The sequence below is a fragment of the Rousettus aegyptiacus genome, unplaced genomic scaffold (assembly GCF_014176215.1).
Source record: "Rousettus aegyptiacus isolate mRouAeg1 unplaced genomic scaffold, mRouAeg1.p scaffold_m13_p_18, whole genome shotgun sequence".
NCBI classification, from domain to species: domain Eukaryota; kingdom Metazoa; phylum Chordata; class Mammalia; order Chiroptera; family Pteropodidae; genus Rousettus; species Rousettus aegyptiacus.
In genome coordinates, this window is record NW_023416293.1 from 3,906,945 (window position 1) to 3,932,908 (window position 25,964).

Genomic DNA, 25,964 nt, shown 5'->3' on the forward strand with positions numbered 1-25,964 from the left:
ATCACCTGGGATGAAGGGGCCTGTGCTGATGGCGACGGCGTTGAACACCACCTGCGGCCGGGCGGTCTGCGTCCCTGTCCCCTTCTGCAGAGGGGAGGGAATTGCCCTGGTTTTTTTTGGGGGGGGGGATGCTAATCTTTCTCCCAGTGTGTGAGTCTTTCGGTCATGGAACGGGCACGTGACAGCACAGAGGCCTGCTGACGCCTGAGGGCGACAGCTCGGGAGTAAGGCCTGGGTGTTACGTTCCAGCTGCGGTTCGCTGACCGTATCTGATTTTTTTTTAAGCGAGACATTTTTATCTGAAAGCATGCATAGTACCAGCTGTATTATAAATGGGGGAGCGCTGGAAACAAGTGCGGTATCCTCAGTGCTGGATTTCATGCTAGGATTTTCATGTTTTCTTATGTTCTTTCTTGTGAGAAGGAAAAAGAGATTTTGTAATGTGGACCAGAGAATCCTCTTTGCTCTATCAGGTGGTTATTTCAAGGGAAAACTCGTTTCTTAACTGAAACTTAAATTCTTTAGGAATTCCGAGAAATCTCGTACCTCAAGAAATTGAAGGTCAAAAAGCAGGACCGCATATTCCCGCCAGACGCCAGCGCCCCGGTGGCGGCGGCACCGCCCGCCTCGGCCTCTGCGCCCACGACTGTGAACTCACCCGCCCCACCAGGTAGAGCCCCAGGCCCCGGCGGCTGGGGTGGGCTCGGGCCTGGCTCTTAGGGGGAGCAGGGTGTCCTTCTGAGTTCTCTGTTGCTAAATCTGTGGGGACGCTCTGCCCCGCCCCCCAGGCTGGGAGGGGGGCTCCAAGGAAAGGCCAGGTAGGCAGCCTTAGCCTTACCTGGAAAGGCCTCCAGTGTATCCTGCCTGACCGCCCCGCAGAGCATCTATCAGGTCTCGATTTCCTGCCTCCGGGCAGCCCTGCACCCCGCAGTCTCCCTGAGCCCGATGTGCTGCTGGGTCTCTTGCACACAGAGACTCGCTGTAGATGTTGCCAAGGAAGCTACTGGTCGGTCGGTATTACTGAGAAACACTCCACGCCGACAAAGACAGTGAAATGAATTTGTTTTTGTCACCAGAAGAGACCCACTGCCTCGTGTTCTCAGGGACGCTGGGGCCTTGCAGGACTTCTCCCTGCGGCTCCTCTCGTTCTGGGGACATGTAACCACCAGCCACCAGCAAGGCACACCCCTCTTATGGTGCTTTCTGGCCTGGGGTCAGTGCTGGACGCCTCAAATGACACTTCTTTTTGCCTAGAATCCGTTAGCTCACCATGATCAAAGCTTTGAGCGACTGTCATGGACAAGTCTAATTTTTTTAATGAGGTTGACTAATAAAGAATCGCATAAAAATCTTCAGTTCGTTTTTAGACGCGAGATGGGAGACGAGTAATTAAAGTAATTTGGAGATCCGGTGACCTGCCCTTTGGCTTCCCATCCCCCTGCCAGCTTCCTGGTCCCTCATCCCCACACACAGCCTTTCTGTACCAGGGATGAGGGCAGCATCTCAGGTGGCAGTCTGCTGTCGTGACCACTGCTTTCCCGCCAGCCTTTTACTTCCGCTTTCACAGACTTCCCTCGGGAGAAGCGATGAAGGGGGAGTGCCGAGGCCGTCCAGGGGCCCTGCCGCCTGCTCCGGCCTTTCCCTGGGCGCTTGTCGCCTGGCTTCCTGCTCCTCCCCGCCCCTTCCTGGCTAGCAGTCCTGCCTCACAGTTCTGTTCTTCCATCCCAGATAAGCCATTGTCCAACATGAAGATCCTGACTCTTGGGAAACTGTCCCGGAACAAGGAGGAAGTGAAGGCCACGATCGAGAAACTCGGGGGGAAGTTGACAGGGACAGTCAACAAGGCGTCCCTGTGCATCAGTACCAAAAGTGAGTTGCAGTGTATTTGTAAAGCTGAGGCGACGCTGTCTCTTGCGATTGCGATGAGAATTAGGTGAAATGCGTAACACAGTGTCTGACGCACAAGCAGCACTCAGAACACGAGCCTCTTACGAGCATCGTTGCTGTGGTCCTGTGTGGAGGGAAGCCCGCATCCGCACCTTACGTTGCTGCTCCGCGTGGTAGCGCGTCCTCACGCATCTTCTGGTCCCCACTTACGGCTAGGCTGCTCTCCTCACCTAGCGCTCTTCCACAGGATGCTGCCAAAGCAAAAGTTCACAGGCTCAGTACAGGAAGTTTGGGAAATGCAGTTAAACAAAGGTAAATAGATTTCTTGGCAGGGTTATTATACTGACGCCCATTGCAAGTCTCCAAGACCAGAGAAGTCGTATGTAGCATTTTCCATGTGTATTTGACCTCGGGACTCTGTGGAAGGCCTGTTAACATCTCATTCTGTCGAGGGCTTTAGAGAAGGTGGCCCTAACTCACCTTACCGTGGAAAAAGGAGAACGTTGCCAATAAGAAGTTGTCAAGACGCCCGAAGGCACTGGATTTGGGAGGAAAGGGTTGCTGAGGGGGAAGAGGGTTCGGAAGTACTTAGTGCGTACGACTCAAGTAATTTGAGATTCGAGTTTAATTTTAAGCTTAGCGTTCAGGTTTTTCTTTCTCTTTTGTCTTTCCGATTTGAACAGAGGAGGTGGAAAAGATGAATAAGAAGATGGAGGAGGTGAAGGAGGGCAACGTTCGCGTCGTGTCCGAGGACTTCCTCCAGGACGTCGCCGCCTCCGCCAGGAGCCTTCAGGAGTTGCTGTCAGCCCACATCTTGTCCCCCTGGGGCGCCGAGGTGAAGGCGGAGCCTGTCGAAGTTGTGGCCCCAAAAGCGAAGTCGGCCGTGGTCTCCAAGAAGAGCAAGGGCCCCATCAAGGAGGAAGGTGAGGCCCCGAGCTGCCCGTCCCGGGGGGCTGAGAGCCAGGGACCCCAGTGGCCCCATTCTGCCGTGGGTCATGGCTGGCCCAGGTGGCCGGGTCCACCTTTGTGGTGCCGCTCTCTTTGTGACCCTGAAGTGGCCTGTCGAATGCTGCCCGGGCCACTTTTGTCAGTCTCGTTTTCCCTGGGCCCCGAATGACAGTGCTTTGGGGTGGCAGGAGGCAGCGCACAGATGTCACGTTGGCATGTGATGTGAGTGAAAAATGACCCACTTGCTTCCTACCTTCCCCCCCCCCGCTTTTTTTTTTTAATTTAATGTTTATGTTGTTCTGTTCCTTCCAAGGAGTCAATAAATCTGAAAAGAAAATGAAATTAACTCTTAAAGGAGGAGCCGCTGTCGATCCTGATTCTGGTGAGCAACGTGAATGCTGTGAGCAGAGCGGGGCCGCCCTCGCCTGCGCCGATCAAGAAATGGGGTGGCAGCGGGGCCCAGCTCTGCCCTGCTGCCAGGGCTCCCCCAGTCCTGGCACACTCACCTCTTGTGGGGAACCTCCCGAAGGTGGTGTTAGGGTAGCCAGGCGGTGTGGACCTTCTCCCTGAGCCCACCGGCCCCCTTGCGGGGTGGAAACGGTAGGACCCCTGCCTCCCTGCGACAGGTCTGGAACACTCTGCACACGTCTTGGAGAAAGGCGGAAAGGTCTTCAGCGCCACCCTTGGCCTGGTGGACATCGTGAAAGGCACCAACTCCTATTACAAGCTGCAGCTCCTGGAGGATGACAACGAGAGCAGGTGTGCTGGGCATGGAGGGTGTTGGCGGGAGCCGTGCCCCGTGGCAGGTGCGGGCCTGTGTGCGCCGTGCTGGAGGGTGTTGGCGGGAGCCGGGCTCCGTGGCAGGTGCGGCCTGTGTGCGCCGTGCTGGAGGGTGTTGGCGGGAGCCGGGCTCCGTGGCAGGTGCGGCCTGTGTGTGCCGTGCTGGAGGGTGTTGGCGGGAGCCGGGCTCCGTGGCAGGTGCGGCCTGTGTGCGCCGTGCTGGAGGGTGTTGGCGGGCGCCGGGCTCCGTGGCAGGTGCGGGCCTGTGTGCGCCGTGCTGGAGGGTGTTGGCGGGAGCCGGGCTCTGTGGCAGGTGCGGCCTGTGTGCGCCGTGCTGGAGGGTGTTGGCGGGAGCCGGGCTCCGTGGCAGGTGCGGGCCTGTGTGCGCCGTGCTGGAGGGTGTTGGCGGGAGCCGGGCTCCGTGGCAGGTGCGGCCTGTGTGCGCCGTGATGGAGGGTGTTGGCGGGAGCCGTGCCCCGTGGCAGGTGCGGGCCTGTGTGCGCCGTGCTGGAGGGTGTTGGCGGGAGCCGGGCTCCGTGGCAGGTGCGGGCCTGTGTGCGCCGTGCTGGAGGGTGTTGGCGGGAGCCGGGCTCTGTGGCAGGTGCGGCCTGTGTGCGCCGTGCTGGAGGGTGTTGGCGGGAGCCGGGCTCCGTGGCAGGTGCGGCCTGTGTGTGCCGTGCTGGTAGCCTCACGGCGCCCGCGTTTCCCACTCCCGGGGGTTTCGTCCCCTCCCACAGAACACAGGGTGTAACGAGGCCTCTCATGGCGGGGGACCACCAGACAGCCTCGCGCGGACGCGTTGACACATAATCTGCCCCCTTGTAGCCACTCGAAGGTCTAGATTTTCTGATAGATGCTTTTATACCGGTTTTAAAATTTCTAAAGCAAAGTTTGGCAAGAACTAAACTTACTCTTTAATATTACTTTAAACTTCCTAGTTACTAAAGATGTTCGAGTTTGACTTTTTTGGGTTTTTTGTTTGTTTTTAACCTGGTGGAGCTAGGCAGGGGCCAATTCTGGGGTGCTGAGGGGCCGAGGGTCTGGACTGGCTTTAATCATCCTCCCCTGATTGTCCCAACATGGAATGCAAGCTACGTGTAGGTAGAAAGGTGTGTGGAAGGAACTCTTATTGAAATCTAATGGTGAAAAACCAACTTTTTTAACCTGGTGGAGCTAGGCAGGGGCCAGTTTAAAGAATTATCTTCATATGTTCAACTTGACCTTTTTAGTGTATGAGATCAGTTACCTATCGGAACTCCAAAGATCCAAAAAGCTTTACTAGTTGAAAGGCAGACGCCTGTGATGATAACTCCCTGGGAGCCCCGGGGAGCGGCAGTCAGCACCTGGTCAGCCACGCGGGCCTCAGTGTGTAAGCACAGTCACAGCTCAGGTTCTTCCCACCTCTTCAGCTTCTCACCAAACCTGTCACTTAAAAAGTGACCTTCAGAGGTGACCCTAAAGGAGTACAAAGTATCTGGTTGGCTACTTAAAATTTCCGAAGAAGTGAACCATATCTGTTGTTTTGTTTACTCTTGACAGAGACTCGAAAGTCAAAAAATGGTTTCTTGCTTAGTAAAATATACCTTCCAAAAGCTAGACGTATATTGTACTGAGGAAGAGGAGGTAGGATTTTTGGAGAAATGTACAGTGTCATAGTCTGTTAAATGATAGGCAATGAGAATAAAAATTTCCACCACCAACAGAAAAGGAATTCTAATGGCGATCGTGGTGTGTGCGTTTTCCTGTAGGCCTAAGATGTACTGGTCTTTAGAGTGAAAAGGTGATGAGGGCTGTTCGGGCCTGATGTTTCCGTATGGTGTCTTCCAAATACTTCAGGAGGAAAACTCCAGCAGAGTATGAATTTATACGTCTCTGGGCAATAGCCCAGGAAAATAGCAGGAAGCCCCAAATTTTTACCTTTAAAATGCGTAAGCCTTGTATTTGGGTTTCTGATATACTTATTGTGATGTAAAATTTAACTTATGCATTACTTCCACTAAGAAAAATTAACTTGCCTAGAGCTAGGCAGCACAGCAACTAGGGTACCAAGATGTGTGCCCTAAATTGAGATGGAAACAAAACTATGGCGTGGGTCACCCTGAGTGCCACAGTCTCACCCCGTCCCATTCCATCGCATCTCGGCTTCTGATCTGAACCAAAAGTTCTTCGTTGTCTTAAACACATGACTTACAAATGATTCTTGCTGTATTTCTTCGGGGAGCGAAAGTAGGTGTTTTTATCTAAAGGTCTGTAGACTCAGGCTTTTCCTCAAGCTTGGCTACCAGCTGCAAGCGTAAGCTGTTCTTTGGCACTTTGGTAATCTGGTCGCCAACATGACTTGGAAGGGCATTCTCTAGTTACTTTAAATTTATAACACTCAGTGTCATAAAAAGTAAAGCGAAGGTCTTTTACTGTAATACCGGTTCCTTTCGTTCCTCTCTCAGTCAGCATCATTTTGGGATGTTCGGGATTCTTTCTCACCCAAGTAGAACGTCACGGAAGGGAAACCCACCCTGAAATGGGACCAGCTGACCCACAGATTTGTGTCCGATGCTCCCCTTCCACACACAGGTACTGGATATTCAGATCCTGGGGCCGCGTGGGCACGACGATCGGTAGTAACAAACTGGAGCAGGTGCCGTCCAGAGAGGATGCCGTCGACCTCTTCATAAAACTGTACGAAGAGAAAACCGGGAATGCCTGGCTCTCCGAAAACTTCACAAAGTATCCCAAAAAATTCTACCCCCTGGAGATTGACTATGGCCAGGTAATCACTTAACGGTCTTATACCATCTAGTTCTAATAAAAGGAAGGGACCACCATAGTCTTTTAAAAACTTGCCATGGATCGGATGACATCACTGGTGAATGCTACCAAATGTTTAAAGAATTAATACAGGTCCTTCACGAACTCTTCCAAAAGATAGAAAATGAAGGAATACTTTCCAACTGATCATATGAAGCCAGTGTTACCTTGATATTAAAAGGAAAGCTAAATACCATTATCCCTCTGACTAGAGGTGGGAAACCCTGAACAAAGTACTAGCAAACTAAATCTAACAGCACGTAGGGGTCGTACACTGGTACTGAGCTGGATCCATCCCAGGAATGCAAGGTTGGTTCAACATGCAAACATCCATCAGTGTAATATTAAACATGTGAGTAGAATAAAGGTTAAAAGCACACAGTCATCCTAAGTAGATACCAGAAAAAGCGTTTAATAAAATTCAACATCTTTCATGAATAAAATCCACATCACGAAGTATGAGAATGGGTCTTAAGGTAGTAGCATTTTAAGACCCTCAAGGAAGCACAGTCCTTGAACACAATAAGGAGTCATTGATGGATTCCAGATGAGGCTTCTTATCTGAACCTGTTTCAGCACGAGCATGTGACCTGGTTTATCGTCAAGATAGAATTACAGTGACTTGATGTGTTCTAGGTCACAGGTTTTTTATGTGTTTTTGTTGAGGTATAATAGATATGTGCCTGCATGTTATTAATTTCAGATGTACAGTGTAAGGATTCGCTATTTGTATATATTGCAGAGTCACCACATTAAGTCTAGTTAACATCCATCACCACACTTAGATACAGATATTTTTTTCTTGCGATGAGAATTTTTAAGGTCTGCTGTCGGCAACTTTCAAATATGTAACTTGGTACTTTGAACGTTTGTTAACACCGTGCTGTCCGTCACATCCCCATGGCTTGCTCGTTCTATAAGTGGATGTTTATGTCTTCTGAACCGCTTTACCCATCCCGCTCACCTCACCCCTTCCTGCCCGTGGCAACTACCAGCCTCTTATCTGAGTCCATGGGCTTATTTTAGCGTTTTAGGGTTTTTCCCTTGGTGTTTTGGTTTTTGTTTCTTGTTTTTTTTTAGAGTCCACATGTCAGCGAGATTATACAGTATTTGTCTTTCTGTGAGTTATTTCACTTAACATGATGCACTCAGGGTCCATCTGTGTTAAAAATGGCAAGATATTGTTTATAGCTGCATAATATCCCGTGTGTGTATAGTGTATTTTCTTTATTCTCTCATCTCTCGGTAGATACATAGCTTGTCTCCATGTCTCGGCTATTGATTATAATGCTGCTACGAACATGGGATACAGTATGTATATCTTCAAATTAGTGTTTTCTTTCTCTTACGCTAAATATCCAGAAGTGGAATTGCTGGATCATGCGATAGTTCTACCTTTAATTCATTCAGCAGCCTCCATGCTGTTTGCCGTAGTGGCTGCACCAGTTTGCAGTCCCAGCAGCAGAGCTCAAGGCTTCCCTTTCCGCCACGTCCTCACCAGCACTCGTTCTTTCTTTCTTTTTTGATTTTTGATAATAGCCACTCTTAACAGGTGTGATGTGATGTCTCATTGTGGTTTTGATTTGCAATTCCCTGGTGATTAGTTATGGATCTCTTGGTCATTTGTATGCCTTTGGACCAATGGCCATTCAAGTCCTCTCTGCCCATTTTTTTAAATCAGATTGGTGTTGTGGGGTTTTTTGTTTTTTTTTTTTTGCTGTTGAGTTGTATGACTCTGTATGTATTTTAGATATTAGCTCCTTATCAGATACATGCTCTGCAAATATTTTCTTCCATTCAGTAGGTAACCTTTTCATTTTTGTGGTGATATCTTTTGCTGTGCAGATAGGTCAGTTTTTATTCTCAAATTATTTCCTAATAATATCCTAAAATTATGTATATTTGTACCTTGGCTATATCCCTACATATTAACAGACAGTTGTCTTCTGGCTGATATTTTTGTGGCCATTTGTTTTGACAAATGCTTGCCTTGTTTTTCTATGAAATCTTGTTACTTTTATAATCAAGGGAAAACACAAATTTATTTTGCAGAAGGAAAGACTAATGGGTGGGTACAGGTTTTAATTCTAAATCTTTGAGGACTAGCATGTCTCACAGGGAGGACTCTCTGGTTTACAGATAATAAATATATGTGACCATTTACACATGCATTTTAGTAGCTACATTTTAAAAAGCAAAAAACAGTTAATAGTAATTTATTTAACCCACTATATCCAAAATAATTATTTCAACACATCAATATTGACAAAATTATTGAGATATTTTACCTTTTTTTTTTTTTTAACTAAATCTTTGAAATCTGGTATATTTTTAGCCCCTACACACATCTCAATTTAAACTGGCTACATTTCCAAACCAGTGGCTATTGTATTAACCTGAATTGATCTAGAGCATATCCTGAGGCCGTACAGAATTCCACCTTGTGGATGGCCATAATTCATAATTTAACAAACAACACAACACCTCACCCCATTAGGGAGTTAGATTATTTGACATAATGATGCTGCTATACGTATAAATATCTGTACTTCTACGATTATTGCCATTGGAGCTAGAGTTAGTCACAGCATACGTGCGTTTAAATTTAAGCTTTTTGATACTTGAAGAGTTTGCCCTCCAGTGAAGTCGTAAGCAGAGGGTGAGCGCGCGTTTAAGACTCGGTGTTTCGGCGTTAAGGGTAGATCCGCCACGAGGCTGACAGCAGAAGCTGTGAGCGCTGGCACAGCCCGGTTCCCCTCTGCAGCTTGGTTAAGCCAAGCAGATCTCAGGGTCAAAGGCTCGTGCCAGTCACCTCCACTCCGAGCAAACATCAAACACTGTTAGTTGCTAAGGACACTTCGATGGGCAGCATGCAGCCCCTGCCCTCGTGGGATTCGAAAGTGAGAAGAGTTGAGGCATTTCCAATACAGTGTGCCCTTGACTTAGCCTGGATTGTCCACCTAGCGAGGGTTACGTCTTGTGCTATTAGTTTATTAGGAAGTACAATCCCAGGGAGCAGGGGCGAGTGTGGGGGGGGGGGCGTTAGGGGAGGGAGGATGGGGATTAATGCTAAGATGTGCCTCAGGGTGCCTGGCAGGAACCGGAGCTGGTCGCCTGATCCTTTGGGACTACAGAGAAGGCTGTAAACTTAGTTCGTACAGTTGGCCCTGGGGTGAGGCAGTGCAGGAGAAGTGGGGGAGCGTTTGTCCAGTGTCCCCGTGGGCGAAGGTTCGCTCTCATAGCGGCGCAGCACTTCTGGGTCGGGCACGAGTAGGCACTGGGCCGGTTTCCAGGCGCGGCTCCAGCAGCCCCGGGGTGGGAGGCAGTGAGGGTGCTGGGAGGAGCACGAGTGCCTGCAGGTCAGCCTGTCCCGAGCTGGGTGCTGCGCTGGCAGCTGGAATAAGAATCTGGAGCAGCCAGGAGGACTTGGGGTACGTAGGAAGTGTCTGGTCCCTCTGCAAACTCACACACGCTCCTCTGGCGACAGCTACCCCAACCTTGCCGATTGACGCTCAGCCCTTCTGCACGCCGGCCTGTGTCTTTTACCTGCAGCTCGAACCCCTACCACCAGAACCACTTTGGATTGTTTCACTGGGTCTCTTACTGATACTCTTTTTTCCCTGAAGGATGAGGAGGCTGTAAAGAAGCTGACGGTAAACCCTGGCACCAAGTCCAAGCTCCCCAAGCCAGTGCAGGAGCTCATTAAGATGATCTTTGACGTGGAAAGCATGAAGAAGGCCATGGTGGAGTACGAGGTACTGCACTTAGTTGTTTGATCGTGAGCACTGGCTGGAGGCGCTGAGCTGGGGCCGGGTCCGTGGCCGGTGTCGTTGGATGCCGGTGTCTCTACTCATCCCTCATCCTGAGACAGGTGCAGGTGTGCCGAGGCCTGGAGTGCTTCCTCTTGGCCAAGGGTCATTGGACTCGCTGTGAAATTTTGGGCATGTTATAGAGAGCTTCCCCTGAGCCCCCAGGCCCCCTTGCAGCTTTCTCTTTCTGGCCGCCATGATAGCATCTGTATACATGATTCTGTGGCCCAACCGAACGGCCGGCCAGAGTTGTCCTGGCAAGTCCAGGATGTGGCCCACTTCCAGGAAAAGAACAGCAGCAATCAGCAAAAGAGACAGACGTGCAGACAACTGACACTTGTTCATCAGATAAATTCACACCAGCTGTTTTTAAGAAGAGGTCGGGCTCGGGGCTGGGCGGGGTGGGGGTGATGGCGGTGGGGTTAGTGCTGCTCCTCCCTGCTCCGGGCGGAGTGGCGGGGACAGCGAGCTGAGCGTTTCCTGTTTGCTCTGTACCTTGCCTCCCCTCTTCCCCAGCCCCAGAGCCCAGAAGCTTCAGGCTGCTGTGAACAAGGAGCAGGGACCAGTGTCGAGGGCAAGAGTTGCGGATCAGCCTTGCGCATTCTGCCGCTTCTCTGAAGGCTTTGCTCCCTCCCTGCTCCTTCCCAGGTCCTTCAGGAGGCCACCCCAGCCTTGGGGCACAGGGAGCAAACCCGAGTGGTACAAACCACTGGCCGCCTCTTCCTCTTCATCCCCGCGTCGCCGTGTGGAGCTCAGCCTGGCAGGACGCTCAGGGCCCAACCGTGTTAGACAGCCATGTCGAATGACATCCTTTTTGAAAATGGCCCGGGCTTGTGCTGGGCGGTGCATTTCACAGTGAGCGCAGGGGTGTGAGAGCCGTGGTCGGCTTACCCTGCGGTACATAAAGTGAGCGAGAATCTTCTCTCCCAGGCTCTGCACAGACCCTGCAGAGGCGTGGGACTGCAGAGTCTGCAGAGGTGGGTCCCTGGGTCTCCCCAGGAAGACCAGGCGGCCCAGGAGGGGATGCTTCTTTCGGGGGCCTAGGAGGCCTGAGGAGTTCTTGGTCCAGCTCTTCGTTGTCACTCTGCACAGTGCCTGGCCTTCAAGGGGATCCCCTGTCTCCACAGATTGACCTCCAGAAGATGCCCTTGGGGAAGCTGAGCAAAAGGCAGATCCAGGCCGCATACTCCATCCTCAGCGAGGTCCAGCAGGTAAGCGAGGGGCAGGCCCCTCCTCTGTCCCAGCTGCCCCTTGGGTCTCGGGCCAACCTCTCGTCCTGGGGGTGTGGCAGTACATTTACTCAGGGTTAGTGAAATAGACATACGAAGCCACAATTCATGATGATTTCTATTTTTTTCAATCCAACAAGTGTGACAGGTCCCTGACCCTTGTGAAAGATAGTCACAAAACTAATGAATTCGTGTTTTCAGTGATCGGATGTGTAATAAATTCCCTATAAATTTGATGAGGAATTCAGCTCTCTTGCCTCATAAATGTCCTGATTTTATTTTGTGTATTAAGATAGGCCAAATTTATTTTGCCATAACCAGGAAATCGTCAAATAGAAAACTAAATAATGCCTTACTTCCGTTCACGTTCATTCCGTATCAGCTTTTCTACAAGGTCCCCATCCCTGGAGCCTTTCAGACTTGGGCCCAGAGGGTTCCGCTTGCGTTTGGGATGGGGTGCAGGCTTGGCTCGTGAAAGAAGAAAAGTATGCAGGAGGCCAGAGCGGGGCCAGGAAGGTGGACTTCCCGGCTGCTGCTGGAGAAGAGGCCCCGAAATGTAGCAGTGGATCCACCTAGCGCTGGTCCGAGCAGCCGCCGCTTTGCGTGTGGCCCGCCAGCTGGGTGTGAAAGGCTTTCTTCAGCCACAGTCCTTCCTGTCCCGGACGCCCAGGCAGAGGGGCCGGGCGGTGTCCCCGCCCCCCGCACCGCGCAGACCGCAGCGGGCAGCAGCCTCAGCATCTGGAGAAGCGGGTGTCCCAGGGGGAAGCAGCCTCGGGGCTCTGGGCCTGCAGGGTGTCGACTCGCCACCCTCTGCCATGCCAGGGCGTCTGCCGAGTGCGTCGCCCCGTCGCCCAGCCCCTGCGTCTCCGCGCACTTGTCGAGCACCTGCGCATAGAGAGCACCGAATGGCACTGTGGCAGGAAGGGGAGGTTAGCCCTTCTGGCCCTGGCCACCTGGACCTCCGGGTGCAGTAAAAATTAATTTCCTGCTTTAAAGATGAAGTTCAGCGGACGGAAGGGAGCCAGACTGAATTTTATAGCAATGAGGTTTTTTCCCTTGTAACAACTTATTATGAAAAGCTTTCAAACATAAAAAAGTTCCCATGATCTCACCCCATAGATGCCGCATTCACGTTGTGCGTAGCGATGGGGGTTTTATGAGTCCGTAACTGCACTGCTTCTTACACAGATGAGATTTTATGTGGGAAACAGATTGCGCGCTGGGCCGTGCAGCGTGGGGGTGGGGAGCTGCCGCTTCAGGGCAGCCTGACGTGAGCAGGACCGTGGCCTCGTGGGCGTCTCCCCGTGCACACGCGGGGCCACCTCGGGACTCCCCTTCTGGAGGAGAAAGCCCGGCCCGGTGCCGAGGCCTCGGCGCTGCACCTCAGCCTGCGCCCCTCTGTCCCCTCCCCTAAAGGCGGTGTCCCAGGGCAGCAGCGACGCCCAGATTTTGGATCTCTCGAATCGCTTCTACACCCTGATCCCCCACGACTTCGGGATGAAGAAGCCTCCGCTCCTGAACAATGCAGACAGCGTGAAGGTAGCAGGTGTCCAGGAGGGAGCTGCTGGCCCGCTGGCCGTGGTCCTGGCTGGGGGGTGCCGCCGCCCCCCCCCCCCCGTGCCTGCCCCTCCACGTCACGGTCTTTGCGGGAAGGGGCCAGTGCTGGGAGGGCCACTGTCCTGCCATCATTTCAAAATGGGGTTTCTGCCCACGTCGGTGGAGCCAGAGCACGGGCAGAGCAGGCAGTGTCCCCCCATGGCCCCCGCCTCACAGGGGAGCCAGCCGCAGGTCCCCACCTGACACCAGTGCGTATGAGAGGGAAGACGGGCCTCAGCGCCTCAGCACAGCCCCGCGGCTTCTGCCTCCCCCCCCCCCCCCCCCCCGCAAGGAGCAGTCCCTCCTCAGCATTCCCAGAAATCCTCAGCGGTGTTCGCTATGGCACGTCGGTGATGCACTGTCCCCGACCAGTCGGGAGGCCCCTCCTTCACTGTCCGTGTGGGCCATCACCTGCCTGTGTGTTTTCTGTGCCAGAGTGGCGAGTCGTTTTCCCTCGCTCCAGGTTGTCCTCTGTCTCTCCAGGCCAAGGTGGAAATGCTGGACAACTTGCTGGACATCGAGGTGGCCTACAGCTTGCTCAGGTCTGGCTCTGAGGATAGCAGCAAGGACCCCATCGACGTCAACTATGAGAAGCTCAAAACTGACATTAAGGTAACAGGGCCGGCCCCTTCCACAGCGTCCCGGCCACCCAGGCCAAGAGCCCTGGGCTGTCCTGCAGCTTGACTGTGCGCCAGGGTCTCCAAAGAGCTTCCGGACTGCGGTGGCCCGGGAACCGGCTCTTCTGTCAGGTCCCGGGTGCTGCTGCTGCTGATCTTTGGGGATCCACAGCGTTCGCCCTGTAAACAGCACCTTGTTTGTGCACCAGGCTCCCCAGCCAGGGCCTCGGTTTGGTTTGGAGACTGGTTTTTGGGGAGCCTTACGGAAAGGTTTTTTTAAATGTGGAAATGATCTGTTTTTGGAGACTGTTGTGGCATGAACCCCGGAGAGTTTGCTCCTGGTACCCCTTTTCAGAAGTGGAAGTGTCTCATGGTGGCTTTAATAAAAACACGTGCCAGGGTTTGTATTCTCTAGCTGAAGCCGCTGTGTTGGTGCAACAGTCCTTGAACTTCAGTGTTCTGGAGGTTCGAGCAGAAATCACCCTGCCTAGGCCAAACCCTCCTCCTCCTGTGCCCTGACCTTGAGCCGGGTCTCGCCTGCCACATGCCTCGCTCCTCAGCCCCTGCACCCCTCCCCGTGGTGTCACAGGGTTCAGGGGCGCTGGGGTCTGGTGAGCCTGGTGTGGCGTTTACACCCCTAAAAAGAGCCTTTGCTTCTTGCTTAGGACAAAGCATAGGTCTGAGGGTCTGAGCAGGTAAGACACCAGGTCACATGCCCCTGGGGCACCTGAGATGGGACGGCCATCGGCACGGTTCTCTGTGCAGGGGCTGTCATTCTCCCCATTTACAGTTTTGAAGCCTTTTAATTAAGAGTCTGGGGAAGAGCAGAATTCCTGGATTTCCTGAACTCTGGGTAAACAATGAAAATACAAGAGAGCACACATAGCTTTTCCCATGACACACTCATGTGCGTTTTGCACAGATTACATTAATTAGTCGGCAGGTAGTAGTGGATGCTCTAAGACACAGTGTGCCTAGCCCTGAGGATTCAAGAGATGGAGCCTCTATCCCCAGCCGCAGAGCCCCTAAGGTTAATTGGATCTCTGCCTCTTTTAATTGCAAGTCTTGGCCGTGGGGTGTCTCTTGGCCCATGCATTTTAAGGCCTTGAACTGGAATGTTACCTGGGAGCCAGCTCTGTTCTGGGGGCTCTCTGTCTACAGTGAGCCCCAGGTTTCTAGTTTCCTGCTATCCCAAAGAAGCCAATGCCCAAGCGAGTGGGACCGCTGACCCGGGACCTCCCCGGACACGGGGCCTGGGACACAGGCTCTCAGTCCTGCCTGGGCTTCCACGAGGGCTGTGGTGTGATCTGTGTGTCAGCCGAGCCTGCGACTGTCCTTCCTGCCTCTGTGTGGTCTCCCGGGGTCTCCCGTGCTCTAACTCCGAGACACCCTTCTCCCAGGTGGTGGACAGAGATTCCGAGGAAGCCAAGATCATCAGGAAATACGTCAAGAACACTCATGCGACCACACACAATGCGTATGACTTGAAAGTCATCGATGTGAGACTCTGTTTTTCCTCTGTCCCCTTCTGTCCTGTTGGCTCTTCCTGGTCCTTCCTCCAGCCTGGGTAGGAGAGAGCAGTTTACTGCTTGACGTGATCAAAGGAAGCGATTTCATTTATTAAGCAAAAAACCAGTAGTCTCGTGGTTTGGGGTGGCTTTATTCTGTTTTAAAGGATATTTCTTATCCCAAAACCTGGTTTTAGAGTCGGGGGTCCAAAATGAAATGCCTCAGGTGTGCACCTGCTACACCTAGTATTTATTGGAGTCGCTAGTTTGTGCTAGATGGGCCCTCGACGGGGCAGGCCGCTCCATCGTGGCTGAAACACCTTACATGCTCCAAGCTCTAGGGACAACCAGTCAGTTCTCCTGTGTCTGGTCAGATCCCCGGGTTAACCAGAGTCACAGATGGCTTCCTTGGTCTCTCTCGTTTGTTTAACATCCCCACCAGATCTTTAAGATCGAGCGCGAAGGGGAGAGCCAGCGCTACAAGCCGTTCAAGCAGATGCATAACCGAAGGCTGCTGTGGCACGGGTCCAGGACCACCAACTTTGCTGGAATCCTGTCCCAGGGTCTCCGGATCGCCCCGCCCGAAGCGCCTGTGGTACGTGCCTGGCCTGGGGAGTGCGGGGTGGGCAGTGCCGGTCTCTGCACTTGGCTCCGTAAAGAGCTTTGTAGATGCTCAGGTGAGAGCTGCCCCGGTGAATAAGGGGTCTTGTTTAAAGCTGCGGGTGTCGTCTCGGCTGTGGCTGACAGGTGGCCAGACGTCCCTCTCCAGGCCCTGGGCACAGCCCTCAGGCAGTGTCTGCGCCCTCATTCTCCCAGCCCAAACCCCACGGTGGTGGTGGTGCGGCTGCACCTGTCAGGCGTAGTTTCTGGAACAGAAGAGGTGTCCAGGCCGTGCTGGGAGTGCTGGCTGGGATGTTGACGTGCACAGAATGGACTTTGGCCACGGGCCAAGCTGAGTTCCCATCTGCCTCCACCACTTCCCAGCCGGGTAACCGCTGTGGGCTCCGGTGTCTTCCTCGGGAAAATGCAGCAATAAATTGTTGGGCTACAGAAGAGGCCAGCTGGACAGGAAATTGGCGGGGGTCTCCCACGCCTCTCGTTTTACAGTTGAGGAAAGCGGAGAGGGAAGAGGTTCAATGATCTAGTGCTGCGCAGGAGCACGTGATCTGGGCAAATAACCGCTCAGGACCTTTTATTACTTTTTTTTCACTTAAAAAAAAAAGTAATAAAAATAGTAGCCGACATTGATCGGGTGTTTACATGTGCCAGGCGCTAGTTTAAGCAGCATTTATTAACTCATTTAATCTTCACAACAGCCCAGTCAGGTTCTTTCCCCCAGTCGAGAGAAGAAAGTGGGGTCCAGAGAGGTTAAATACTTATTGTGGCCTCAGTATCTGGGATCCGAGCAGCCCGAGTCAGGAACTAAGGCCTCAGCGCCCCGGCCAGGGGCCTTGGGGGGATGGAAGTGGCCATTACTGCCCTTGGCGCGGTGTCTGGCTCACAGTCGGCGCGCGCGGAGAATCGGTCAGAAGGTCTTCACCTGTCCCCTCTCCACCCCTGCAGACCGGCTACATGTTCGGTAAAGGCATCTATTTCGCCGACATGGTCTCCAAGAGTGCCAACTACTGCCACACGTTTCAGGGAGACCCAGTAGGCTTGATCCTGTTGGGAGAGGTTGCCCTTGGAAACATGTGAGTGCACCTGGCTTTGGGGCTGGTGGCGCTTGATGGGGATGGGAGGGGTAGGCTGTGGGAAGGAGAGCTCCCCTTGGTTGGGAGCGGACTCTGAAAATTCCCCTCCACAATTACAGGACCCTCCAATTAGGCGGTGGGTGGCAGAAGCCAGTTCCTAAGTTAAGGGAACGAGCAGGATGCGGGGGTGCCTCGCCACCCCAAGGACGGGAGCACGGCCAGGCCGCGGGGCCCGGTAGGGCCCGTTCTTCCTGGGGCCTGGCAGGCAGAGGTTGACTTGCACAGAGGATGGTCACCTTGAGGCCCAGCTCATGCCAAACTGGAGTCTTAATCCCAGTTGCCAGTACCCCACATCGGTCCTGTCGACTGTAACCCAAAGGTCAGAGTGACGTGATAGCCTGGGGCCTGCGGGTCGTGGGCTGGACGGAAGCCTCCGGAGCGGCCGGCCACAGCTCCACACAGGACCGGTCCTCGAAAGGCCCCAGAGCAGCGGTCACTGGCACAGACTCTGTTCAGAAAGAGCTGCACCTCCGGTTTCGGGAGCCGGAGCGGCGGGGGGCGCCCAGCAGTGACCGCGGCTGGGGTTCTCTTTTGTCTGCCTCCTCCTCTCCCTTGACCTTGTTCTGAGAATCAGACTGTTGGTTGGAGAGCCCCGTGTCCCTAAAGGCTCCTCTAAGACTGTCCCCTCTTGAACAGGTATGAACTGAAGCATGCTTCGCACATCAGCAAGTTACCCAAGGGCAAGCACAGTGTCAAAGGTAATGTGTCCGGGAGGGAGCTCTCTTTCCGCGTTCCTGTGGCCAGCTGTTAAACAGCTGGAGGGCCACGAAAAACCGTTTGACTCTGTGGCTGCAGCTAGGGTCACAGATGCCACCGAGGGTCTTGGTTTGTGCACCGGTAATCAGGTGCGTTGGGTTTTAACCTGACTCTCAGCTCCAGCACTGAGGGACCTCTGTGGATCGAGTGGCATCTGGAGCATCTTAGATTGCTGGAGGTCATAGCACCTGCTGAGTCAGTCCCACCTGGCTGGTTGACATCACTGCTTTGGAATTCTGCTCAGGAGAAACAGGGTCCTGGGATGGAGGTCCTGGGGGTGTTCCTGTTCTTGTTAAAATCAGTTAAGGCTGGTGCCTTGGGAGCTTTATGTATAACCTGCAGCTTATGCAGCGTATGGAATTTATGTATTTTTAAAATGAACTCTCAGACCTAACAGGAAGGATCTCGTCTCCCTGGGGCATCTTCAACATCCGTCCTCACAGGCCGTCTCACTCGTGCCTTCTGTTTTGCAGGTCTGGGCAAAACCACCCCTGACCCTTCCGCCAGCATTACTCTGGACGGTGTAGAGGTTCCTCTGGGGACCGGGGTTCCGTCTGGCGTGAATGACACCTGCCTGCTGTATAACGAGTATCCTTGCACAAAGGGCAGTCCCGGGGCTGTCGCGTCCCTTCCTGCGACCGGTCAGCCCCCGGACTGGTGCGAGACTGTCCTGTAACAGGTCTCACAGCGTAGTTCCCCCGTGGTCTCTGCCGGTGCCGGCTGAGGGACCTGGCGCCCCACGTGGATACGCGCAGTTTCAGGGGTGCGAGCAGTGCCCAGCATTCTGCCCTCCTGGGGGCAGCACGCGCACCCCGTCGTGAAACCGTTCGTTCCTTGACACGCTTCCCCTCCAGGTACATCGTCTACGACATTGCTCAGGTAAATCTGAAGTACCTGCTGAAGCTGAAGTTCAACTTCAAGACGTCCCTGTGGTGAGCTGGGAGGTGCGGCCGAGCCGCAGCCTGCCGTGCTCCGCGCTGACCTCCGCTGGCTTGCCGAGGGGTCAGGGGTCATTCCTTCACCGGATCTCCTCAGAAAGATTTGAACTTTGGTCACATGTTAAATGATTTTTCCCAACTTCTCAGATCTGTTGTTTGTGTTGGTTTTGGGGGGGGGCGGGGCAGATGTTTGGGGATTTTTTTTTTTTCCTGCCAGCCCTAACCCTGGTAGGTACAACTGATAGAGAAAAAGTTGGGGAGAGCTTGGGGATTTGGGGGGGGGTTGGGGTTTTTTTGTTGTTTTTTTGTTTTGGCCTAGACTAGTTCTGTGGAAAGAACCAAGCCACGTTAGAACTTCTGCCTTACTGGTTTCCCCAGGGAAGAAAAAAATAATCTTCACCCTTATTTCTAAGTGTTCATCTTTAGTTTTGGTTTTTGGAAAAATGTTAAACATTTATTTTGATGTAAAAATAAAAACTAATTTCATACTATTTAAATTTTCTTTTTTATTTTGCCTTTATTAGCGCCTTTTTGGCTTTTTTTTCTCGTGATGGGGTGCGGGGAGACCAACTTCTCGTACTTGCCAGCAAAAGGCCTTTCCCTTTCCAGAGACACTTGAATGTGGAAACTCGGAATATGTAGTACAGTAAATTAAAAGTTGCATTTGAAATTCTCAACCTTCCTCTGAGCGCTTTTATCTTCCAAGTTTACGTCGCCAATACACCCAAAGGCTGATGGTAATTCTCAATTAATGTGGAGATGACTTCTGTACTTACATACCGTGTGCTTGGTCCCATTCTGACTACCGCTCTGGTTAATCATCACAGTGCAAGGTCCACAGAGGCCACAGGGGCTTGTGTGTGCCTGTGTCTGTGAAACCCCAGGACATGTCAGGCGGCAAACGGGACATCTGAGTGGCAGAAAAGCAGACACCAGACATGGGAAGACGCTCTGCCAGCTTATCAGTTACACTGGTGTGACCCTCTGCTGTGTGGAGCCGTATGCCACGTACACGTAAAGTATTGGCTCACGCTGCTGCCGTAGGTTTGAGAATGACAATTAAATGTTTACATTTAAGTTCACCGAAAGCCAGGGTAGTATCGTATGACTCTTTTGACCTTTTACAGATGGAGAAAAGGAAGTGTGGGCCGGAAGGTAGAGTCACAGGCAAGAGAAGGCAGCAACATGAACTGTCGTCTCAAACTCAAGTTTCCCTGGATGTTTTGGTGAGGAAGACAAAAGACGGGCACCATTCAAGATAGAAGAGAAGGAAAATACTGAAGGTTTCCTGCGTTGGGCCACGTTTCAGTGATTATAACAACAGGTGTGATTTCTGTCCTAAAGGAGCTATGTTTGTGACTTCACGCTGTTAATAAGCTGAGGGCCATACAAACCCAAGTTAAGGTGTTAGATTTCAGAGAAATGCAGCAAATCAGTAACCCTGGAGTCCCCGTCGTTTTCAGCGTCCTTGATGAAAATCCTTAGCTCCTTGCACCAGCGGCCTCCTCTCCTGATTAGCCACATTCAGTAAGGCTCTCAGGCTCCCTGGATCCTGAATACTCTATTCATTTTTTTTATCAACACAGAAAAAGGCAGTAACCCTCACAGTACCTGATTAAGCAAAGTATTTTTAGGTTTGAGTGATTGCTTAATGGGCTCCCTGTAATCAAAACTGATTTCTTTCTTAAAGAGAGATGAATATTTCTGACTCCATATATTTCTTCTAAAAGAGGGAAGCTAACAAATTATGTTTCAATATTCGGGTTTTCTTCCTTTATTTTAAAGAAATTCGAGTCCTGTCTCACGGTGCCAACTGAAATGCGTGCAGTTAATGGACAAGTTTTTTTAAACAGCGAGCCGGAGGAGCGAAAGTGCACCCCGCAGCCTGAGCTGCCCCTCTCAGCTCTGTGACTGGAGTGCCCTTGGCCGGCAGCAGCTGCTCCCTGGCCGTCCTGGGCTCACATCTCAGGCCCCTCCAGCCCGCACAGCGGCCGGCGCACGTGGTATTGAGCTCACTGAGGTGCCGCGCATCACCCCAGCCTCAGCCCGTGGATCTTGCCTTGGCAGTTAGTCTTGCTGCACCTCTGCTGGGGCCGCCTTTGGAGGTGGGAGGCAGCTCCTTCGGCATCCCAGAGCGCTAATGTGAGGCTGCGGGACGTCGCCTCGGGGTGAACCTCAGAGCAAGCACTGTGCTCAGAGCCCCGGATGGATCCAGTGGGGCGCCATCCCCACCCCTGGCAGACGGCGCGTGCTCTGTGCGTCAAATAGTCACCTCGCGAGGCTGCGAGGTGTCTCGTCCTGGCCTCCAGAAACCTCACATCTTCTCACTTGAGATCTGAATGTCAGGAATGGTTCATCTTCTACCTGTTGGGCCAGTTTTATGGCACCGATGTCACTCAGGTGCCTTAAGAATTTCATATTTCCCAAAATGGTGTCCCTTTCCTTTAAATTCAATGTTTCAGCTCCCAAATGCTCTGGGATTGGTTTGTTTTTTGTTTTCATTTTAAGGAATGGTGTTTCCATCACTTCTTCAGGCCGGGCCTTTCTCATGATGACTCATTGGGGTTCATGGCTGGTTTCGGGAGGTCTGGCACGCTGAGAGGCGGCACCCCACCGGCCACCCCACTTCTGCCGTTTAATCTCTGCCTGGAAGATTTGCCCATTTTTCTGGCTTACGAGAGCGGCGCGTTTTCCCTTTGTTTACTTGTCTCTAAAGTGGGTAGTCGAGGTTATAAGAAGAGGTCGCTGCTTTTGAAAAGGAAGGAAATGTGGTCTGTAACAATTTCTCTTCAGTGACCTGGCCCACCACGAGCCGAGAGGGCAGTGCGGGTGTTGGGGTCACCCGGGCGTTCGCTCTGTGTGCCGGGAACGTGCAGTGTGCTTATCCACCCCAGTCGTGTCCTGCGCAGCCTTGCATCCGGTCAGAGGTCTCATTTCACAGAAAGGAGGTCGGCGTTGGGGTCGCGCCCATGAGTTACATGGTTTTGCCACACATCCCATAACCCGGATGAGGCCTCATTGAGAGGTGGAGTGGCTCCTCACTGTGCCAGTGTGAGTCAACACCCTGATCTTCTGGAGTCCAGCATGTGTGTTAAATCAGAGACCAGTGTAAGTCACTCTCCCCCAGACGCAGGCTTCGTGGGTCCGGGAGCCAAGCAGTGGAGTGGGGGTCGCTTCCGTCACCGCATCTGATACACCCACTCAGAACTTTTGCTTCCCGTCCTGGAGCTCTGCTGGGCTGGAGGTCCAAGGCCCTGACGGAGACCCGTCTCCTCCAGGGACACAGCAGTGGTTCCACTGAGTCGGAAGACGAGGCCACCACCTGGCACTTTGGGGCTCCTCAATGACCACGTCCCCCCACTTGCAGAGAAAAGCGTTGCTCTGCCGGCTGCAGTGACTGATTACCAAGAGGAAATTGGGGCGCTGCACCGTGGAGGCAGGGACGGTGTCTGCAACCCGGGGTCCTCGGGAGCACCTCTGAGTGCTGCCGCGTGCCACAGCGGAGGCTTGGGAGGGGCTGGTCAGCGGCCTGCAGCGGTAAGAGGACTGTCGAGGATTCAGACCCTCAGCAGGGAACGTCCGGAGCACTTAACCAGGCAGAGGACTGTCATCAGCTCAAGTTCTGAGTGAGGGCAGAAAAAAAGAGGACTCAATACAGAAGCAGAAAGTTACAGGTAGCAACTCTGGTTTTGTGACCATTGGTGACAACAGGGCCTGAAGCAACGAGTTAAGAGTCCATGGACAACAGGCCTCACTCGCGCAAGTCTAGGGGTGGTGACGAGGGATTAGAACGGCCGGAAACAGGAAACTAGACTCTTGATTTTGGAGGATCTATGAACGCGCAGGTTATATTTATCCCCCAGATTCCCCACTCTGTACTGTAAAGGATTGTGAACTCAGGGGTACTGTCGCCCCCCTCTGGAGAACCAGTGATAGGCTCAGCGTAGGGGAAATAGATCAGAGCCCGAAGGAGAGAACCCTTATGTTCCCAGGGTGAACTGAGCCAGGGCTCCCACTGTCAGACCCTTTCAGCCAAGCCTCAGGCTGCAGAAGGATGAATCAAGCCATTCTGAGTCCCCGAAATCTTTTGATATCTACCCTTGAGTCGTTTTGAGAAAAGCTCATCCCTGTAAAGTACTTAGCCTAGTTCTTGGCCTTGATGCATCCTCAATCTCAGCCATGGCTGAAATCCCAGGCAATGGTTTTGCTGGGGTAGGAGCCCAAACAGGGAGTTCCTGGTCAGAAAAGGAGAACCAGCGATCGGGACAAAGAAGATCCTGGGCTGAGGAGGGAGCTGTCGGACAGTCCGGGGAGGAAGAGCCCAAGATTATGCAGGTGCCCTAATGCCCCTTCAGTCTGAGAAACTTGACCATGACACTGGCCTTCCCTCAGTGTGGCTTCGTCCTCCCGTTCCTCCCCGTCATCCAGCTTGACCGAAGGGATCAGACTCTCCAATACTGTCCCCCCAGGCCCAGCCCCACTTCCAGGGAGGCCTGCTGAGGCTCAGAATGGCCTGGCTGCTGTCTCAGCAGATGGCCAGGCTAATTTTAGCCATGTGGTACTCAACCCAGGGCCCAGGCGGGGCTTTTTATATTTGAATAAGCCAGTGTGCAACTTGGGTTCGGAGCCAAACACAAAGCTTTGAGTTGTGATCTCTGCGAGTGCCTAGCACTGTACAAGTATTCCAGAAATATGATTTTTTTAAAAAATTTTGTTTCTCTGAACCAACAAGACCCCAAACCAGAGAACCAGCGGGCAATCAAGCCTGTGAGTGCTGGAGACGAGCCAGGAGACGGCGTTGACAGAAAGCCATGAGAAGCAGATGGCGACACCAGCTCCTGCCTTGATAACGAGCAGGTGGCAGAGCCTCAGTGTCCAGGGCACACTGACCTCTCAGTGCTCTCTTTGTCAACATGAGTGAGTAAAGCCAGGCCCTTAGCTTCCCGGTGCGTCCTCTGAACCACTTCTAGTGAATGGTCTGCATTTTGATGCTGTGGAGGGAATGTGATCAGAAAGAAATGAACCACAGACGCCAGCAAGAAGCTCCTGACAACCTGGTATGAAGTAAGATGTGGAAACTGAGGCTCGCAGAAGTAGGAGACTCCAAGGTCCTAACGCGAGTTACGATGGGGCAGGTTGATAGCCTGCGTTTTCTACACGACGTGTCTAACTCATCACCACCACGCACGCGCGCGCGCGCGCGCGCACACACACACACACACACACACACACACACAAGGATTGCCATTCATACAGATTATCCCAGAAAGTTGAGAGAGAACTCACTGGGGCCTGGAGACCTGTGTTCCAGCCTACTTTTGCTGTTGTCTAGACCAATGAGCCGTCGAAGGAAGTCGAGGACCAGAGAAGACATCAATAGAATGAGACCAGACTGTAGTTCATGGCTTCCCAAGCTGGGTGCATTAACTCTTAGAAGATGCTCGATGGTCATCAGAGCATCTTTCAGCTACAAGAAAAGGAAAGCCAAACCAACGGCAGCTCCATCAGTAAGGACACGTGTGACCTCTCGTCAAGGAGTGGCAGTGGCAGGACTGGTTAGTTGGCTCGGCATTTCTCTCGGTCTTCCCTTTAGGGCGCCAGGACTCCTAGCTTGAACGTCCAAAGGCCGGAAAGGAGGAGAGAGTTATCCCCTCATGCTTCTCTCTGTACCAGAAAGAAAAGCTCCATCGCTCCCAGTAGACCAGTCTCACTGGCCAATGTTGGGGCCACGTGCCAGTGCCCCGGCTGCAAGGGAGCTTGGATGGATGTGGAATAAATATCTGGTGTCTTCTGCCTGTTTAGAGGATGGTGGGCTCTGCCAGCAAGGACCAGGGGGGGGTCAAGAATGGCGGCTGTGTGCATGTCACTCCCTGGGAAGTATACGCAGAAGTTTAGGCAGAGGCACACTTTTTTCTGAGTACTGGGTCCGTAGAAGGTGTCAGATTTTCGGCGGTCCCTGAGTGCAAGGACTTTCAGAACCACAGCCACAGAGAATCACTAAGCCTCCCTCAGCTGCTCTGACATTCTGTGATTTCTGTGAAGATGCAAACCATCACAGAAATAGCAACCCCTGCCCAGAATAGTTGCAATGGCGGTGCTCACGGCTCGCTCACAGATAGTCGGGCTTCGATGACACTACTGAGGTCACTATCAGACACCCCGGGACAGCTAAGCTCTTCTTTTCCTCCTTAGCTTGGTTTTTTTTTTGCTGTGAACCCCAGTGACCTTGGCCAGAGGATGGTCCTGCCCCACTTGTCTGGAGTCAAAATCCTTTGCCTGATTGGTTACTGGATTCCGGTTGTACTGGTGTTGATCTCAGTCCTCCCCGTGGTGGTACCTGAAACACCTGGGAACAGCTCGCAATTGGCTGTGACGGTCTCTAAGGACATCTCCCAGGCCCACAGGCTGGTCTCGGGCACCCCCAGTGCAGGCACCATTCCAGGCAAGCCCTAGCTTGACAAAACTCACCTACAGTATTCGAACAAGCACAACTTGCAGTCAAAGCCATTGATTGTTCGCCTCCTGTCCTTTAAAGATTGTTCAGTGAGGGAATCTTTTTCCTGCCACTGGAAGAAAATTCTGCGGGCAGGCGCTGTGACTCTTCCACTCTATAAAAGAAGGGGTTTTTTTTATACCCCACGGTGACTCTAAGATCCAGTTTCAACTCAGCAGTTGGAATGCCCAGTGTAAGATAACAATGACCTCTTTGAACTTGATTTACAGTAACATGGCCTGTGGCTCAGATGAGCAGGCCGGAGGCCTGGGGTGGCAGAGACAGAGCTGCTCTCTCTGCTCCCCAGCCTCTCCCCTTCTGTCTGCTCCTAGCCCGTTTCAGGTCCCCAGGGAGGTAAGGGGGGCGAAGGCTGGGGAAGGAGAAGGGTCTGCCTCACACTGGCACTTGATCGATCAGGCTCCAGCAGGTGTGACGCTGGCTCTTTCTTAGGTTGCTTTCATCAGCTTTTCAGAGGATCCTTTCTGGGCCCCTCAGACCCGACAGGTGCATGTCGATCGTGATCACCTCTGCGGGTCTTGGCACTCAGGCAGGCGTTCGCCTCCAGCTTCCTGCTGCCAGACTCCCCCCACCCCGTGGGCAGCCCCAACAGGACCCAAGAGGACCCCTCGCTGCACTCCCCCTGGTCACCCACACCTGGTCTATGCGTCCTTTGCCCCGACCGTCCCTAGCAGCATGTCCAATCCCAATGCAATGGCGCTTTCGACCTCTCCTGCCAAGCAGTCAGGCCTGTGTCCTTCCGGGTGGGAGACAGACCTTGGCCCGCACGCCCCAGCTGAGGGGTCACAGATAAACCCTCCAAGGAGGCAAGCCACCCCCTGCCCCTTTG

At 52.9% G+C, this 25,964-nt stretch overlaps 1 protein-coding gene across 1 annotated transcript in view; it reads left to right on the forward strand.

The window, feature by feature from the left end:
- Positions 1–19,121, forward strand: part of PARP1 (poly(ADP-ribose) polymerase 1) — a 36,299-nt gene extending 17,178 nt beyond the window's left edge. Inside the window, exons 8-23 of the mRNA XM_016157465.2 lie at positions 526–670; positions 1,729–1,869; positions 2,571–2,810; positions 3,149–3,217; positions 3,462–3,594; positions 6,187–6,382; positions 10,047–10,175; positions 11,357–11,440; positions 12,875–12,997; positions 13,538–13,666; positions 15,072–15,170; positions 15,622–15,774; positions 16,743–16,870; positions 17,567–17,628; positions 18,160–18,274; positions 18,541–19,121. Of these exons, the coding sequence (XP_016012951.2) occupies positions 526–670; positions 1,729–1,869; positions 2,571–2,810; positions 3,149–3,217; positions 3,462–3,594; positions 6,187–6,382; positions 10,047–10,175; positions 11,357–11,440; positions 12,875–12,997; positions 13,538–13,666; positions 15,072–15,170; positions 15,622–15,774; positions 16,743–16,870; positions 17,567–17,628; positions 18,160–18,274; positions 18,541–18,622 (2,028 nt within the window). The 3' untranslated portion in view covers positions 18,623–19,121. The remainder of the gene's footprint in view (positions 1–525; positions 671–1,728; positions 1,870–2,570; positions 2,811–3,148; positions 3,218–3,461; positions 3,595–6,186; positions 6,383–10,046; positions 10,176–11,356; positions 11,441–12,874; positions 12,998–13,537; positions 13,667–15,071; positions 15,171–15,621; positions 15,775–16,742; positions 16,871–17,566; positions 17,629–18,159; positions 18,275–18,540) is intronic.
- The last annotated feature ends 6,843 nt before the right edge of the window (positions 19,122–25,964 follow it).